This window comes from Astatotilapia calliptera, chromosome 1 (assembly GCF_900246225.1).
Source record: "Astatotilapia calliptera chromosome 1, fAstCal1.2, whole genome shotgun sequence".
Taxonomy (NCBI): Eukaryota; Metazoa; Chordata; class Actinopteri; order Cichliformes; family Cichlidae; genus Astatotilapia; species Astatotilapia calliptera.
Genome location: NC_039302.1, coordinates 11,990,276 through 12,008,252, shown reverse-complemented (window position 1 = coordinate 12,008,252; position 17,977 = coordinate 11,990,276). Strand labels below are relative to the sequence as shown.

The following is a 17,977-nucleotide window of genomic DNA, read 5'->3' as shown; positions in this document are numbered from 1 at the left end:
ACAAAATTTTGTTTGATATTCTCAGGCATTTACTCTCTTTTGTACTCTACTTTTTTCTTTCATACTTCCCCCTCTGCAAGTTGCTGACACTGCATCTGCAAATGTCACAGTTTGGGGAAACAGAGACTTAAACGTAGAGTAAAAAAGAGAGCAATGATGGATAAAGAGAGAAAGTTGGCAAGATACGGGACTTTAAGTCAGCATTCATGCTTTCAGTTTGTTCAGTTTAATCTGACTTGATTAAGATCATACCACACTTTATGAGTACTCATATAGAAATGCTGGTTGTACTAAACAGCAACAATGTACCAATTTAATGGACATAATGTGGTCAGCAATGTACAGACACTCAACTTTTCTTCCAGCTTTGGTCAATATATTTTGCTTGTCTGTCCTACTTGTAATGAAACTAAAATATATTTTCGTTTCTCTTAAAAAAGTTCAAGTTCTTTTCTTCGGCTGTGTGAAGTCTTGTTATATCTTCAAAAACATTATCTTTATGAATTATACAGATGTGAAATCTAAAAAAGTGACTTTGTCTGTAACTGTAATTTGTAATGGTTTGCTTGATGTCACTGAACGGACTCTGTGTTTTTTAACCTTGTAGTTTACATGAGCCAAATGCTGTCTGATTATAATTGGATGCAGGCACATATAAGGAAGGTTGCGTGGCTACTGACATACAGTGTGGCTTCCAAGGATGCAAGTGCATTTTGAATTATGAGTTATAAGACAATTGATTGCATAAGTTAAAGAGCTTAACAGCCCGTATCGGTCATTCTTTCACTTCTTGTGTGAACATCAACTTTGAGAATTATATACAAATTATATATATATATATATATATATATAATTTATGATGGGAGAAATTTTTCTTTAGTGAAATCTTTGTTGCAATAAATACATGAAGGACTGCAAAATTTACAGTGGTCTGTTGGTATGTTCAGAGTTTAAGGTGTGGGTTTAGCTGCCACCTGCTGGTGTGTCAGGGCTTTGTCTCGTGTTTTCATCCACAAGACATACAGACTAGAGACTGGCAAATTCTGTCTGTAAACAGATTTGAAGAAGGTTCTGGCTGAAGTCTTTCAGTGTGGAGCCTGCATGTTCTCCCTGTGCCTGCGTAGGATCTCTTCGGGCACGCCAGCTTCCCCCTGCAAGCATGTCTAAAGACTTACTTGTTAGGTTAACTGGTGATTTTAAATTGGCCAAAGGTGTGAAGGTGGGAGTGAATGATCGTCTTTTTGTCTGTGTTAGTCCTGTGAGGGCTGGAATAGGCTCGAGCCTCCTAATGACCCTGAACTGAACAAATAGTTAAGAATATGGATCGAAGGGTATACTTGTATGTGTGTGCGCAAAGCACTCTGCAAAAGCCCTTTCTTCTAAAAGTAAATAGATATTGCCTTCAAAACTATTTAAAATTCCAAAAGTGAAGTTATTTATGAATTAATGTCATATTGATTGAATGAAGACTACATTATATCTACATTTATTGTGCTGGCCTTCAGCACAACAGCAGCTTTCCTAATTTTATGCTAAAGTATTTTATGGGCAGGTTTTTCAAGCATCTTGGGGAGCTTGTCATAGTCTTTCTGTGAATTTAGTGCATCTCTCTCCTGTTTCTTCACATGGTCCTCGATGATGTTGATCGCTTTTCCTTCTTCTCCTCATCATCAATTCATAGAATTGTTGTTTTGCTTCAATTTTTTTGGAGACAATTTTGATTTCTGCGCGTCCTGTTTATTTATGATGTAGAAACCATATTTTAGTTTGTGACTGTACATGCAAATTCAAGAGTCCCAAGTTAAAACTTAAACATGGATAGTCATATCAAAGATTCTATTTAAGAGAATTAATTCTGTCTCTCTCCTCTCATCTTAGCGGTGTCAAACCTCGACATAGAGAGCAAGCTGTCGGTTCACTATCAGGCTCCATGGCACCAGCAGCACAATGTATTTCATCCTTGCACCCGACCGCCGTGTCTGGAGGAGCTGCACAGAAACGCTCAGCTCAGTCTCAGAGCTCTGCACCGAGGTGAGAGAGGCAAAATCAGGGGCAAAGTTGCATTATGTACAAAGTATGGATTGGAAATTTGTACTCGTGTGTTCGGTTTTCACAGACGAACAACAGCGGCAGCGGTCCACGAGTCGGGAGAGAAACAGGGTGACCATCTCTATCTCAGTGGCGCCCCCCATGCCCACCTTCCCTTCGCCCCACACCATCCGGCGGCAACAGAGGAGTCGCCTGGCAAGAGCGGTAAGGACTCACTGAGAGTAACATGAACTAAGAGTATGTTACGTTTAACAAACAGGGTGGAGTTAAGATGCGGTTCACCGTAAATGACAGCAACTACGCCAGGGACTTCCCTTGCTTCATAAATCCTCGTTTAGGACTGTGCATCTTATCAGTGGTCAGTTAATATCTGTAGCAAAAGTTGTGATAAAATTTGGTATTTGGCATCAGTATCTCCAAGATTCTTCTTCAGTCAAATGCATGTATTTTGATATTGCACCTTAACACTTATTGTTGACTCCTGTAAAACAAAATAAAAGGGGATAATATTTTCATATACTTACAGTGTCAGAGTTCCACCTCCCTCCACCCATATTTTGATTGCGATTCCTATGCAACACAAGTAATCAAACACACAATAAAGGAAGTTAGAGATTAATTAGATTGATATAATTTTTGCTGCAATCACATATTTTTATAGCGTGATAAAATTATCATTGTGAGTTATTTTGGCCATGATAGTTGTGTAAACCAGTCTTAAAACAATTCTGCCGTGTGGCTCCAAGTAGGAGAAACTACTCCATGCTCTGAACCAATATAATGTTTGCATTTGTGAATGTTGTGTGTGGAGCTCAGATGCAACAGATCCACTTGTCAAATCAGTAACAGTTTTGACAATTTTGAAAACATAGCTTTTAAGGGAACTAAAAAAAACTCCTAATAGAACTCTCAGGTCAGCTGATAAGTCTAGTTGTCCCTAGAAGCAGGCTAAAAACCAGAGGAGATCGGGCCTTTGCGATTGCTGCACCCAAACTTTGGAAAAATCTGCCTCTTGAAACTAGGATCTCTTCATCACTTGACATTTTTGAAAACCCGTTTAAAAACACATAATTTAATTGTGACTGAGTTTTGTTCTTTGTGTGTGTTTGATCTACTTTTTACTTTTTTGTCATGAACCGGGCCTTACAGTCATGACAACAACAACAAAAAAAATCCAGACATGGTTAGGAATGTATTCCAAGCTGCTTTATTCTTTTAAATAAATAAAACAGAAAAGAAACCCTACTGTCAAAAACAAACAGTGGTAAGTGTAATCAGTACCATCAGTAGTGTGTGAAGGGATGTATGAGTGGAAGATGATGCATCTAATAGTGTCAAAAGTAAAACACCAAACCTAACGCAGCCAAAGTCCAACCTGGTGTCTCAGAGCCAACCAAAACTATGCCCTAAAGGCTTTTTATATAGAGTCCTGGCACACTGGCCCAGGTGTTGCCAGTGTCACTGATTGTAAACGGGAACTCTGCCTCTCCAGTGCCTGCAAACAAGACACACATGAGCCAAAAGGAAGGCAGGGTGCAGTGGGTCATCACAACTATGTACAGCACTTTGGTCAACCTTTGTTGTTTTTAAATGTGCTCGTAAATGGCCTGTATTTGTATAGCGCTTTACTAGTCCCTAAGGACCCCAAAGCGCTTTACACTACATTCAGTCATTCACACACTGGTGATGGCAAGCTACATTGTAGCCACAGCCACCCTGGGGCGCACTGACAGAGGCGAGGCTGCCGGACACTGGTGCCACCGGGCCCTCTGACCACCACCAGTAGGCAACGGGTGAAGTGTCTTGCCCAAGGGCACAACGAGACTGTCCGAGCCGGGGCTCGAACCAGCAACCTTCCGATTATGAAGACGAACTGCCAGCTCTTGAGCCACGATCGCCAACATAAATATTTATAAATAAATTGATTGATTGATATGAAATCAGAAAATTGCTTACTTTGAATTCTGTGTACAGGTGACAATAAGCTGCTTAGATAAACTTAAAGTGTTTCCTTAACTGGTTCAAATTGTCGTGTGGTGCTGTTTGCACAACTTTTTGTTGGTTTTTATGAAATCTGTACTTCGTGTCTTCCAATAAAATGATAAAATATCTTATTCTAACTTTTGCATGCAGCAAGAGAGAGCAGAAAGGGAGCGAGACTTAGACTATCAACCCAGGAAGGTAAAACAGAAATTTGTTTGTGATTTTTCTATTGACACATGCTAATGTGAAATTTATGTTATATGCACATTTGTGCACAGTTAAGGCTGTGTGTCTGGAACTACATGTTATCATGCTACATCTTTTATACCACTTCTATTTTTTTAATTGCTTTGGAACTTTTTTGTGTAGAGGTTGTGTGTTTTTAATTACACTCGCTCTACTCTTTCTTGTTTTGAAAACTCTTGAAGGAGAGGCCTGTGAAAGAATCAGAAATCCAGACCATACAGAGAAAAGTAAGAAAGAACATTTACACTTGGCCAAAAATTGATCATTTTCAGTCCTGACAGACTTTACAACATTTGCCTGTGTGTGTAAAAAAAATGCTTGCTTTTATGTGCGTGTTTCTTTCTACTACAGGAGAGGCCAAGAGAAGCAGATGTTCAGACGATCCAAAGAAAGGTAAGAAAGATGTGTCAGAGTGACATACCTGACATCTGATGTCAAATATTTGTACACCGTTTTTTTTTCTTTTCTTTTTTTTTACAGCTTTTATGTTAGGAGATAAATGCAGGATTGTTACTATATAACATATGTTAAAAAAATTTCCTGGGTTTTGGGTTGAAGAACAGGAACATGTAGCAGCATCGATTAAATATCTGTTGGGGAGAAAAGGTTGAAAAGAGTGCACCGCCTTGTTCAGTTGTCACCTTTTGATTTTCCTTTAATCTTTTTTATGTGGAATTACTTTAAATCTTTTGGATTTCACATGTCACTTCATCGACTTAATTAATTTATTTTTTGTTATATTTTGTGTTCTTAGTTTGAGTGCTTTTACTCACTTCACCCTATTGAAAGTTGCATCTTCATTCCATGGAATAGAAAGGTACCAAGCTTTTTCGTTTTGATTTCTTTTTTTAATCTTCCTATCATATTACTTGTTTAGTAGTTTGAGTCATTCAGCTACAGCTTTCAGTGTGGAGTACTTTGAATTAGACTTAGCTATTGCATAGATTCATTGGACACATCATTACGTACGCCTTACTAGTACTGGATTGGACACTTTTCCCCTCAATTCTTCATATCATAGATTCAACATGGTGCTGGAAACATTGTTCAGAGGTTTTGGTCTGACAAGATAAACTCACAGTTGCTACAGATTTGTCAGCTACATATCCAGGATGTAAATCTTCTGTGCCACCACCACATCCCAAAGGTGATCTATTAGAATGAGATCTGATGACTGTGGAGGTCATTTGAGTACAGTGAACTCACTGTCATGTTCAAAAAGCCAGTTTGAGATGATTGGCGCTTTGTGACATGATATGTTATCATGCTCAAAGCAGCCACCAGAAGATGGGTACACTTCTGTGACCAACAACCAAACCACATTCAAAATCACTTCCCCATTCTGATTCTTGAATTTCATCTCTGTTGGGTAATTTTGACAATGTCTACAAACCTAAATATCTTGAGTTGCTGGCATGTGATTGGCCGAATAGATATTTGTGTCATTCATCATTTGAACAAAGTGTACCTAATGAAGTGTCCATGAGTGTATATGATATTGTTAGAAAAATTGTAAAAAAAAAAAAAAAAAAGATTCACCTCACCAATGTAAGTAGTTACTGTTAATCTGTAACTTTCTCAAATTAAATCCTAACGCACATTTAATGCTGCCAATATCTGCCTGTTTCTTACAGGCTACCTCTACAGGGGAAGGTGAAGGCGGTGAGGTCTTGGGAAGCAACAGAGCCCAGGCCTCAGCCCCCAGTGCACCTTCAACCCAGGATAAGCAGACAAACTGGTCAAAGGAAAACGTCCCACCATCAGATCACAAGTCATCTGGCGATTCTCATGCTATCTCTTCCTGTATCATCCCGATCAATGTCACAGGTAAGTTAAAGAAGAAAGAGAAAATAAAGTTGAAAAATAAACAGCATTTAAATCAGTTGATAATCTGAAACATATAATGCACAGGCCTTATTCGGTATGTGCTACAGCTCATTCATGGGCTGTTACTGTTAAACATATCTGTTCTGTTATTTGTAAATGTTGGGATCATAAGCTTTAATAGCTTAAGCTCTATTTAAGAACTACATACAAACTACATAGTTACTAGTAAATATGAATTTCAACACTGTTTTAAAGTACACGTTTGAACAGTCACTAAAAGAGGAAAGGGCAGTACTTTTACCATTTGCAATAGGTCAAACGCTTTAAACCGCACATTAATAGCAATAATAGGAACTTTTAATTGTAAGCACAGAAATTAAGATGCAACTGAAGTGGCAAAGAAATATATTGCCTCAAAGAAAAGAACAGCCAAACCTGCTGTTTGCAGCAACTACTTGCGGCCTTTTACAACTATCACGGTTCTTTGGCCATACCATGCACATGTCTGGAAAGATTCCCCTTACTCTGCAATCTGTTGTGACCATCGCTCACCCATAGTTAATGGTATAGAATCGTACCGGATAGAAAATAAAAACTTGACAATTCTTATGGCTTAAACTCTATGGTGACTATTAAAACGCAGGTGTAAGGAGCATATGAACGTGCAAATGTTAGATTCTATTTACATGCATAGAAAAGGTGTAACTGGCCTCGATTGTGCAGTTTCTATATACACATACACAGAAAAAGAAACAGTGCATTTTATTTGAAGTAAATATTCTAATCAATTGCCATATAGATGTTGTGAATCTTGGTACCCTAGGCAGTTTATAGGGTAAGTTTAATCAAGATTGAACCAGTCATCTTGGAGGACTTCAGGAACAAACATACAGCCTACGCTAAAATCATTATAGCACGATGATGATGACTTTTACTGGCCTTTGTCAGGACGCAAACAGAGACTTTCTCATCTAGATATTCCCGAACCTGGGATCATACCAGATAGTTTCTTTAAAAAGATTATTAAACAACATTTTATATATACATTGTTGTTATTACAGGAGTTGGGTTTGACAGGGAAGCAAGTGCTCGATGCTCTCTAGTCCATTCTCAGTCAGTTCTTCAGAGGAGAAGGAAGCTAAGGAGGAGGAAAACCATAACAGGAATACCCAAAAGAGTACAGCACGATATGGGTATGTTATAATAAAATCCTTCTCACATAGTATTTTACTATACTATGTATTTTTGTACTTTTGGCAATAAAAAAGATGACATGTATTTTTTGCAAACAGCTAATTTGGTTCTCCATTTTTAAAGAGGCTTAAATGTGAATTATTTTGATCATGAGTTAAAAAACTTCACAATTATGTGTAAAGTTTAAAGATGCGAGCCAAAAGGATATTAAAAAACAAAGTTGTTGTTTATTTAAGGGTTCGTCTTCCTGCGGGGTTGTTTGTGGATATCACATTCTGAAGAAAAACTCAGATGAAAAAGTTAGCGCAGGATATTTCCGAAAGTAAAGACACTTTGATTCTTTGCTTTCAGATTCCGATGAATCACCTGTGGCAAGAGAGCGCACAGTGATTATCCATGCCAATCCACATCAACTCTCGCTCTGTCAGGAAGAACTCTCAGTCAGTGGTCGCCTCCATCACACTCGTGACTCTGGCTGCCAGACAGATGATTTTCTTATAGCATGTAAGTTTCTGATACTGGAGGAGGTTCTTTAGGGTGAGCACTTTTACCACACATTACAGCACGGTTCCTCCTTGATTAATCTACTCTGTTTTCAAAGACCCTCTAGATCCCATTGCATGAAAATTATCTCAAAGCTGCTTATCTACTTTCATCCCTAAACTTGATTAATTGATCTGGAATTATAATTAATTCTTTTTTGCAGTTACAATCTACAGGCCACATGCATTAAGAAATATCTCCATCTGTTCCCCTCTCTCTTTTCTGTTTTTTCATTTTCAGGTACAGCTGCTCCCTCCAGAAGGCGTATTAGAGCTCAGCGAGGCCATCAGGGAATTCCTGCCTCTTTGTCCCATTCAACAGGAAATATTTCTTCTCTTGGTGACCAATCAGACTCAACATACACCACAGCCACATCCCATGGTGGGCGATTGCGCTCCCGTAGCCTTCCACGAGAGGGTGGACGTCTGATGGATAGTGATGAGGATGACGATGACAATTATGACGATGATGATGAGGATGAAGAATTGTCACCTTACGAAGCAGAGGACTTTATTCCAGCTGGCCCCAGTCCAAGAATGAAGATGATGATGATGAAGGATGAAGAGGAGAGCACAGATGACCAAGCAGCTCCAGAGCCGCTACAGCTTGGAAGCCTAAAAAGGCTGCAGCGAACTGGGGAGAGAGACAGAGGAGGTGGAGGAGGTGGAAGCCCAGAGCATAGCTGGATGGAGAGGGGTCGTTCACGGTTACCACGCAAGGCTGACATGGGCAGCTGCGAGATCTCGTCAAGCTCAGATACGTTTAGTAGCCCTATTCATTCAGTGTCTACAACAGGAGTCTTAGGCAGCCATGTGGATCACAAAGAAGACCACCAGTCATCCAGCGGGAACTGGAGTGGTTCTAGTTCTACCTGCCCCTCACAAACATCTGAAACCATCCCGCCACCCTCTTCTCCACCCTTGACAGGCTCATCCCACTGTGATTCAGAGCTGTCACTCAACACCGTGCCCAATGCTATTGATGAGGGATTCTCCCTCGATCCCTCATATCACTCTGACCTCAGACCCCAAGGCCAGGGTCACAGATCAAGCTCATTCACATCCTCAGCCACAGACCAGCTGGATGATGCAGGGGTCAGTACAGCCAGTGAAGGAGAGTGGACATACCCTCCAGACCAAGATCAGACTGACCAAGATCAAGACCCTGACCAGACCCAAAACCTGAGCCAGAGCCATGGGGTAACCCAAGAGTACAGCTCTAAACATAGCCTTGAAGACCAAGCTGGCTTCAGTGACAAAACGAGCAACACTGAAACAGAGCCTGGCTCTCATTACCCATCTGATACAGAAGGTTTCTATTCCTCCTCTGTGCATATCAGAGAGTGTAATCAGAGTTATAGAGGATACATGTATAACTATGCAGACCAAGGGCCTGACTGTGGTCAGTCCAACACTGTGGCAGCACCACTATCACATGGAGTTTACCCTGAGCCCTCAGCTGACTTCAGAGCAGGCACTCTAACCCTGGGGAGGACATCTCGTTCATTAAGGAAACCGAAAGTCAAACCTCCACCACCCAAACGAACCTCCTCACTAAAGGAACCCAGTGGTAGTGTTGATGTCGGAACGGACACACAGGCAGATCAGGATCAACCAAAGATGGTTATTGAGCAGGAGCTTACTTTGTCTTCCACAGATATGAAGCTGGAACTGGACCTAGAGCTTGGAGTTGCTCCAGAACCATTACAGACATCCTGTTTAGTGGCAGAGCCTTTGGGAACATGGGGAATGGGACTGGGGGAAACCGTGGACATAGTAGAGCCCATGTCTTTCAGCTCTGCAGATACACACTCATTTAAAGATGAAGGTGCTGTGCAATCTGACTATGCAGACCTTTGGCTTCATAACAGTGAACTGAAGTCCAACAATGGTGAGTACACATCCATGTCCAACTCAAGCACCGCCACAGGCACTACTGTCATGGAGTGTATCAAGTCACCAGACAGCTCTTCCTCTTCCACAGAAACCCAAACCCAGGCCCCTACCCAGGCTTCAGACACCGTGGCAACTAGTTCACCACTCCCACCTGAAGACTTCAAACTAGGGTCTCCTGAGAAACTGGCTGGTCTGGCTTCACCATCAAGTGGTTATTCCAGCCAATCAGAAACACCTACATCAACCCTGCCCACATCTTCGGCAGCATTTTTCCCAGGACCATTGTCTCCTTCAACTGGCAAGAGGAAGCCCAAAGTGCCAGAGAGGAAGTCTTCTCTCGCTTCCCTGCAGCATTTCCCCAGAGATGGAGCTTCCATTTCCTCTTGCTATAAGAGAGACCCAGACTTTCCACCTCCACCTTCTCAGCTGGATCTCAGTATCCTTCATGGTGGCTATGTCAGACACACGTTATCCCACCGGACTTACCACATGCACACATTGCACCATAGCAAACACAGAGCTGCAAATGTTTTAGCCACTGGCACAAAGTTGTTGGCTCCTGAAGCATCAAATACCAACCCACCACCAAGTTCAAACTCTACATTAACAATTCCTAGTTCAAATCTGTCAGCGATAACACCGTCTGCTCTTCGATCAGTGCAGCTTCATTCTGTTAGCCAATCTGCAGATCCACAAATTACTTACACTACAGACCAGGAAACACCAAGTGTAACAGAAACTGCTACAAGACCCAAATGTCCTCCTAGTGCTTCTACTCTGGCTCCGCCACCTCCTAACACTAGGCCTCTCCCTCCTCGCAGACCTCCTCCTAGACCACCAGGTCACGAGCACACCTCCTCCCCTGAGCATGCACAACCAACACCTCCTGGCCGTCATCCTGATGGGCCTCCATCTTATGAAAGCCTGCTACTTAGACAGGACCGCTATGGACCTGGAACTTTCTGGGCTATGACTGCCTTCCGAACCCGAATGGACCCATCATCAGACCTCTCTGAGGACAGCTCACCTGTGCATCGACCTGTCCCACGTGCTCCCCATCCATCTCCTGTGGATCTACACACACATATCCATTCTCATAGAGAGTTCAGAGGGCTCACCCACTCATCTCGTGCACATCCTGAGTTTAGAGTTTTAGGAGAACGCTCCTTCTCCCAGGATGATGATGATGATGAAGATGAAGAGGAGGAAGAGGAAGAGCACGTGAAAGAACCCCCTAGACCTGTATGTCCCAGAGGAGGTATGCGATCAGATCATCCTCCACCCCCAGCATATGAGTTTGCTGGGGGATCCCACTCAGACTCAGGGCCCTGGGCTAGTCCAATCAAAGTGCCTGGTACCACAATGGAGACATTGCATTCTTACCTAATCAGTGACCCAAGAAATAGAGGACACGAAGAACAGGAAGAAGAGGAGGAAGTGACATCAGGTGCTACCAGAAGTGCCCAGCAACAACAGCCACAGGAAAGCAAAGATGACTCCACGACTCCTGACACTGAGGATTACTTCAGTAAAGGTATGTTTCTAAGCAAAATACCACTTCCAGAAGAAGTAGGGTATTATTTTGTAAAAAATAAAGAAAATCTCACAAAATGCCATGATGTTTATTAATATTAAGCTGTTGTATCACAAAACAACATTAAAATTCTAAAAAAAAAAGGCAGTTTAAGGGATGGCTATTTCATCAACTGTATACTAAGTGATCAGACAGCCAGATGACATGTGTTAGGGATGTTGTGTGCTACAGATTCCACACCCAGTGATAATTCGCTCTCCCCTCTGATGGATGACACCAAAGTGGATGATGACATCATTCTCACGTCACCCAATAAGACCCGGACAACTGAGGACCTGTTTGCCATGATACACAGGTACTGGTCAATATACTTAATTACAATGTCTATGCAGTGTTTGTAATATATCTATTTTCTAGATTATTTTTTGTACTGACTCTGCTACATGTTTATGTTTTCTGTTTATTCCTTGTCTTTACTTTAATTGTGACTGTATTGTGATTTCCTTATTTAGATCCAAGAGAAAGGTCCTGGGTCGTAAAGATTCTGGCGACTTAAATGCTAAGTCTCGTCTCTGCCCTCCAGTACCAGTGACCCCCAGCAACGTGTCCACCGTCATTATCCCTCCAGCACCTCCTCTCAACATTCCAGCTACCTTAGCCACTGCTGTTGGGTCACAACGAGCCCCTGTACCAATCTATCGCAGCGCCAAGAAATCAAGTACGTCGAACGAGGAATTTAAACTCTTGTTGTTAAAAAAGGGAAGCAGAACTGATTCCAGCTATCGCATGTCAGCTACAGAGATTCTGAAAAGCCCTATTACCCCTAAAACACCAGGGGAGTCTGTCCAGGAAGGGCCCATTAGACAGGGAGAGGAGCCACCCTCTACGCTCCAGGAGAGCCCCATTTCTGGCCTCGACCCAATCCAGATACCAGGTCTTTTTCCCAGAGCCAACTCTGAGAGTTTTGCATCGAAAACCCTGCCTATGTCAGCTGCATCTCGACAAGGACGTTCTCGGATACCCCCTGTAGCCAACAGTAGTCGCTACAGTACACGCAGTCGCCTCTACACAGCCCCCATGCAAGCCATTTCTGAAGGGGAGACCGAGAACTCAGATGGGAGCCCCCATGATGACAGATCATCCTAAAGCCACCCGATGCGTGATGTCCTCTATTCTTAGCTGTGCCCTGCATTTCAAACGGTCCCTTCTACTTTTCTTGGATGGCTGTGTCATCGAGGCCAATGGTGTAATTCTTATGACACACAAAATCTGACTGTTGCAGAAATAAATCCGGTTGTGGATATTTTATTCTATACAAAGGTGTCAAACTGTTGTGAGGATTTGAACCATAAAGGTTATGAAAAACTATGAAAAAATAGTGTATTAAATAAATAATTCCCTCATCGAAAAAAAAATGCAAGACTTATTTTGATTGAACTATCTTTTTAAAAAAATAACGAAAGAAAGAAATAACGAGTTCAAAATGTTTGAAAAATTATAAAAAGAAATTTTGTGGAGTGTAGACAAGGTGCGTTTGTGTTTGCATGAGCAAGCACATGCAACATCCACTGATATTTCTACTTCTTGTGTTGTGAATGATGTGGGTGTGTGTATGTCATTGAGGAACTGCTTTCTTATTCAATTTAAAAATTCTTATGACAATTAATATTCTTTTAACTTGTGGTGCCCAAAGCATCAACTTCCTAGACTCCATATTCAATATTCCTGCCAACCAGCAAGGTTTGTCTCATTGTGGAAGTTATCTCTCAAAACAGCATTGACTTATTAGACTGGATTTCCATCTGCAGACCTGGCATAGAGAGTATATCACACAGAGCCAATCATATATTTCTTCACATAAATTATATCCAAAAAGATGACATGATGCATGTATTTTTGTAAAATTGCTTCTCAGAACATGATGATAAAGTTTCACCATGTTGCATGAACCTATATGGAAACATCCCCTGGATCCTGGTTTCTGTTGACATTTTTGTGGTTCTTTTGTATTATATGAATCTTTCTCTGCAGAAAGATTTGGTTGACATTTGTACCACATTGCCGGTGATCTAAACTGATTCGTCTTGGATTTGAGTGTTTAATAAGAAGGAGCAAGGGCTTGCGCCTATTTGTCTAAGATACATGCTAATTCTGGACAATCGCACAGTGGCCTTTCTCTACCAGAGGTGGTTTTAAGCAGGGAATTTGTAAATCTCTGCATGTATACATGGAGCTGTGCCATGTTTCACCAAAAGTCAACCATGAACCCAACCCTGAAATCTAGTATGCTTAGACTGATTAAAGATTTTCCAGCTGCTGGCCAGTCTTGCTGTGCTGACTTAAGTGGAAAAAAAGGTACATTTCAACCAGATTTAAATACACCACTGAGTGTAGATGGTGAAAATGCTTTAGATGGTTCTCAATCGGTTTGACTAGAGGTTCATTTGGAAAGGTATCAACTTCGCTTTTGCACTTCATGATTATTCAAGAATATTCCTTGAAAAGAAAATATATCTTATAGTGAAATGCATATGTATATTTGTACTGAATATAAAGAAAACTCATATCTATATAAAATGACAAACAGAAATTTTATAAGGAATCAATCTGAGTGTAGCAAAGAACAGGTCTCACTGAAAACATAACACATAAATCTTAGCAATGTACACTGTTCTCCTCTCCTTGTTGCCTCTCCTTCATTTGCACTGACCCAGTGTAGCATTAGACAGGTGAAAGCTCAACCCAGTGTCAGGTGTACACCATTTTGTCTTGCACTCCAAACCTCATATATTTCAAAATCTGAACATAAGGAGGCAAGAGGAGGAAAGGACTGCATACATCCAGTGTTCAACAGTCAGCAGGGTACCGATTGCCTCGCTGCAGCCTTTTCTCTCCCACACCCGGTTTCGAGTGTGCTGTGAACTCTCTCTCATCCTTCAAATAAACATTACACAGTGTTTTACAGAAGCAAACTATCATCAGTGGAAAGCTTGAACTCTCACCTGCCTACCACAGCAAACGCAACACATACACGTCTTACATTCAGAGACCGTACTTCAATTGAAACCACTCACTGTATTCTGTGAATACCTCAGCAAGCATATTACTGTTTTATTGTAAATGATAGATAGATAGATAGATAGATAGATAGATAGATAGATAGATAGATAGATAGATAGATAGATAGATAGATAGATAGATAGATAGATAGATAGATAGATAGATAGCAAACCACAACTGTTTGATACTCAGCGAATATCAATTGCAGAACTGACACTGTGTAAGATGGAGAGAGTAAAAAGCTGTGAACTGATTACTTTGACATTTATCATACTCATACTGCTGAAGCGCACCTGTTCCTGTTCACTGTTTTATTTGTTGTGTTTTCTGTCGCATGCAATAAGCAACAGTGGGGGGGGGGGGGGGGGGGGGAGAAAAGGACACCGCCAAATCATTATTTTTATCTGAGGGATGTCTCCATGAGAAGAGATTTTTGTATTTTCTGTTCAAACGTCAAGTTCAATAGTGTGTTCTATAGATGTACAAACTGTCTGGCTAATTCTGTTCTGTATAGTCGTGATCACAAACAGGGGTTTATCTTGTACTGTATATCTACTCACTGGACAATCATAGGTTATAAGAGACTGTAAAGAAAATTATCTAGAATCTGCTGGGAGGGAGAAATCTGAACACTTTCGGTGCTGGGTCCTAGTCCTGGTGGAGCTGTGGAAGTGAGAGAAATATTTTCCAGGAGAAACTGCTGATTATGTTTAAAGTGCATATGTGTACACGCCAGTTTCAATACAATGTACAAATAAAGAGTAAGCAAGGAAAAACATGAATTCGTAAATACAAAAAACTAGTTTGGATTTGATCAGAGTGTCACCATCTACTTTTGACTAATAGCTAAATATTTTGTTTCCCACTAATATTATTACTGAATAACTGAAATAAAGAAATAAAATCATTTGTAGGGCTGTAACAGTATTAAATGAAAAATGCAACGCGACTGTGAATTGCCATGTGAAATTCTCCAAACACTCAGTATTTGATCAGTTAAGTATTTGGCCTTTAGTTTAGTTTGTGATTTTTCCGTACTGTACCTGGCACTGATGCCTTAAAGGTATTCCAAGACTGTTTCTTTTATTTGTAAGGAGTGGACAGAGGGGTTGACACATTTTGTAAGAAAGAGAAACTCTTGAGGTTGCCATGCAGACTCTAGTTTAACACTCTTTTCGCCCTCTAAAACCTCAGCAGCTTGGGAATACAACAAAACAAGAATCTGTAACCTTTATGGATTTTTTTTTTCAATCTGTTTCCAATATCTGCACGCAAGGGGAAGTTTGATGACAACCACTTGATATTTTTATTCAGAAGTGTACAGTATGGAATAACACTAAACAGACTTTTAAAAAAAAGTGACATAGAGGAGAAAAAATAAACACTGAAAACAAACTGTAAGTATTTAAAAGATGCTCCATGCTTAAAACTAGCTAGGACTTATCAGATTTGAATCACTTTTGTATTTTTGTATAAAAATGTAAATACGTTTTTAAAGGAAAAAAAATGTTGCAAATTCTTTCTTTTGTAAAATAAACAAATAAAAAAATTAAAAACAAAGAAAGTTTTTTTTTTTCAAAGTTTACATGATTATTTCCAAGCCTTTGTATATTATGGAGCTGTGCAACACCTTCAGTCTTGTATTTATTTTGGGGGGACAACATTGTGAAAATTCCATTACTCTATATCTAATTCATTTTAACAGCTCATCGGGCTGCTTAGTAACTGTGCGTAGAAAAAAAGCCAATAAATGTGATTGCAATGAAATGAAAGGCCTATTGTGTGACACTTCATTTCAGCCCCGTCAGATCCAAAAGCACTGAGAGACTCTTCCCACTAGATGGTAGTGTTTTAACGTTCAGGCTCCTAGCTGCTATTCAGATTTTTCATGAGAAGGACCCAGCATTAACTAACTTTCCTTCACTATGGTTGGACCTCATGCTTGAATCCAGTCATACTAAATTAGGTACTGATACTTAGACAGTCTTCATTTTAAAATGTAAGGAGTAAAAAAAAGAAAAGAGAAAAGAAAGAAAAGAAACATTGCCATATCTGTTCTGACCAGTAAACCTGACCACACTTTCCATACAACAGACCTTGAATATTTAGTTACTAACCCAATGCAATAAACCGGCAGTCTCAGTCTCGAGTCTGCAAATGACTATTAACACAGCCGTGAAGAAAAATATTAAATTTTTAATAAGAATCTTAGACTAAAGGTGATGTACACAAGCTGAGATCATTTAATCAAAATTTGCACTTGTTCAAAAGATTTTGAAAGAGTAACTCAATACATTTACTGTATTTTTCGTTTGTTTGCTGGTTTGTTTTTCGGGGTATATAATTGTACATTGTCACGTCTCAAAATCTACCAGTTGTTGCCTACTGTCCATATTTACAGTGTCTCTGGTTATAAAGAAATACATGCATTATGTTATTTTATTTATCTGTTTAAAGAGCTTTTATTTTCTCCAGGGTTTTGTTTTGTTTTTTTTTGTCTTCTATCCCTGGTCCACAAATAGCCTGCTAATTATTGAATAAATAATTAATATCTTATCTCTCTCTCTCACTCAGACATCATATATTACCCATTTTCAGTCCCTCCAGCTGCTCCTTTCACATTTATGAAGCTGTTAATAACTAATCGTCATGTCTTTATGTAGCTATAGTTACGATAGCTTAGCTATCTGACAACTACAAAGAACGTTTGAAAAAACAAACTGTGGCCTTGGAAGGGGTATTACCACCATTTATATACCACCTTTATATACCACCTATTTACAATTACTGTTTCAAAGGTAAATATTATAGTTTTACTTTCACAACGAGTTATAGTTGCTTCTAAATCTCATACTACAGCACATTTTGTCAGTGAGTGCAGTGTGAACTGAACTTTCTCTTAGGGACCCAAGTCTCAAACAGCTCTTTGTTTACATATCTTGAAGCTAGCTGTTAGCCTCTGCAGTTAGCTAATGGTTAACTACCCATGTGCTCCTTCCTAACCAACCCCCGCCGTTACGTTATGTACTTAACAATTTTCCCTTTACACAAAAAAATAAATGAAATAAGATGATTTAAACTTTAAAAAAAATACCCGTATTGACGAGAACTATACACTGACACTGACTACTTCAGCCCAACTGAATTAGACGGTAACATAAAAAAAATAAATACATACATAAAAACACTCGATATCATTAATGTTCTCAGTGTGATTTATGAATGTTACGTGATTACTAACACGCAAAACAGACACATCACCTGTCGGGGCACTGTTTGGGTTCAATTTGAGTGTAGGAACACTCGACGTCGTCAGGACTTAAGCATTCCCATTTTAGCGACCATGTTTAGCATATGCGTGTATTTCTGTTTGCAGTTTCCAGCAGCAATGTGAATTGAATGTGACTAATTCAATTTGCACTAAATAAAGAAGAATTGAAGTGTTACTGAATATTTTGAAGTCAATTTATCTGAGTACACACTGTTCATATTTATGATCTCTGTAATTATGAGAAAACCTATTACATTTATCTTCAGTGAATTATTTGCTCCAAGCCAAGGGCATCTGTTTTGCTCCACAAATAGCCTGCATATCTGTTTGATTCACTTTAGGGAGCAAAGTGCTCTCTGAGGGCAGTAATTTATC

The 17,977-nt window shown here is 40.0% G+C and overlaps 1 protein-coding gene across 5 annotated transcripts in view; it reads left to right on the top strand.

The window, feature by feature from the left end:
• Positions 1 to 12,683, top strand: part of nhsb (Nance-Horan syndrome b (congenital cataracts and dental anomalies)) — a 56,708-nt gene extending 44,025 nt beyond the window's left edge. For 2 of the 5 annotated variants that reach the window (XM_026164323.1, XM_026164358.1), the window contains exons 2-13: positions 1,879 to 2,031; positions 2,117 to 2,253; positions 4,183 to 4,230; positions 4,461 to 4,505; positions 4,630 to 4,671; positions 5,033 to 5,095; positions 5,913 to 6,105; positions 7,167 to 7,298; positions 7,651 to 7,803; positions 8,083 to 11,271; positions 11,485 to 11,626; positions 11,784 to 12,683. In XM_026164323.1, coding sequence (XP_026020108.1) covers positions 1,879 to 2,031; positions 2,117 to 2,253; positions 4,183 to 4,230; positions 4,461 to 4,505; positions 4,630 to 4,671; positions 5,033 to 5,095; positions 5,913 to 6,105; positions 7,167 to 7,298; positions 7,651 to 7,803; positions 8,083 to 11,271; positions 11,485 to 11,626; positions 11,784 to 12,417 — 4,931 coding nt within the window. In that variant the 3' untranslated portion in view covers positions 12,418 to 12,683. The remainder of the gene's footprint in view (positions 1 to 1,878; positions 2,032 to 2,116; positions 2,254 to 4,182; positions 4,231 to 4,460; positions 4,506 to 4,629; positions 4,672 to 5,032; positions 5,096 to 5,912; positions 6,106 to 7,166; positions 7,299 to 7,650; positions 7,804 to 8,082; positions 11,272 to 11,484; positions 11,627 to 11,783) is intronic. The other 3 variants (XM_026164349.1, XM_026164331.1, XM_026164340.1) reach the window with 3 other exon arrangements.
• The last annotated feature ends 5,294 nt before the right edge of the window (positions 12,684 to 17,977 follow it).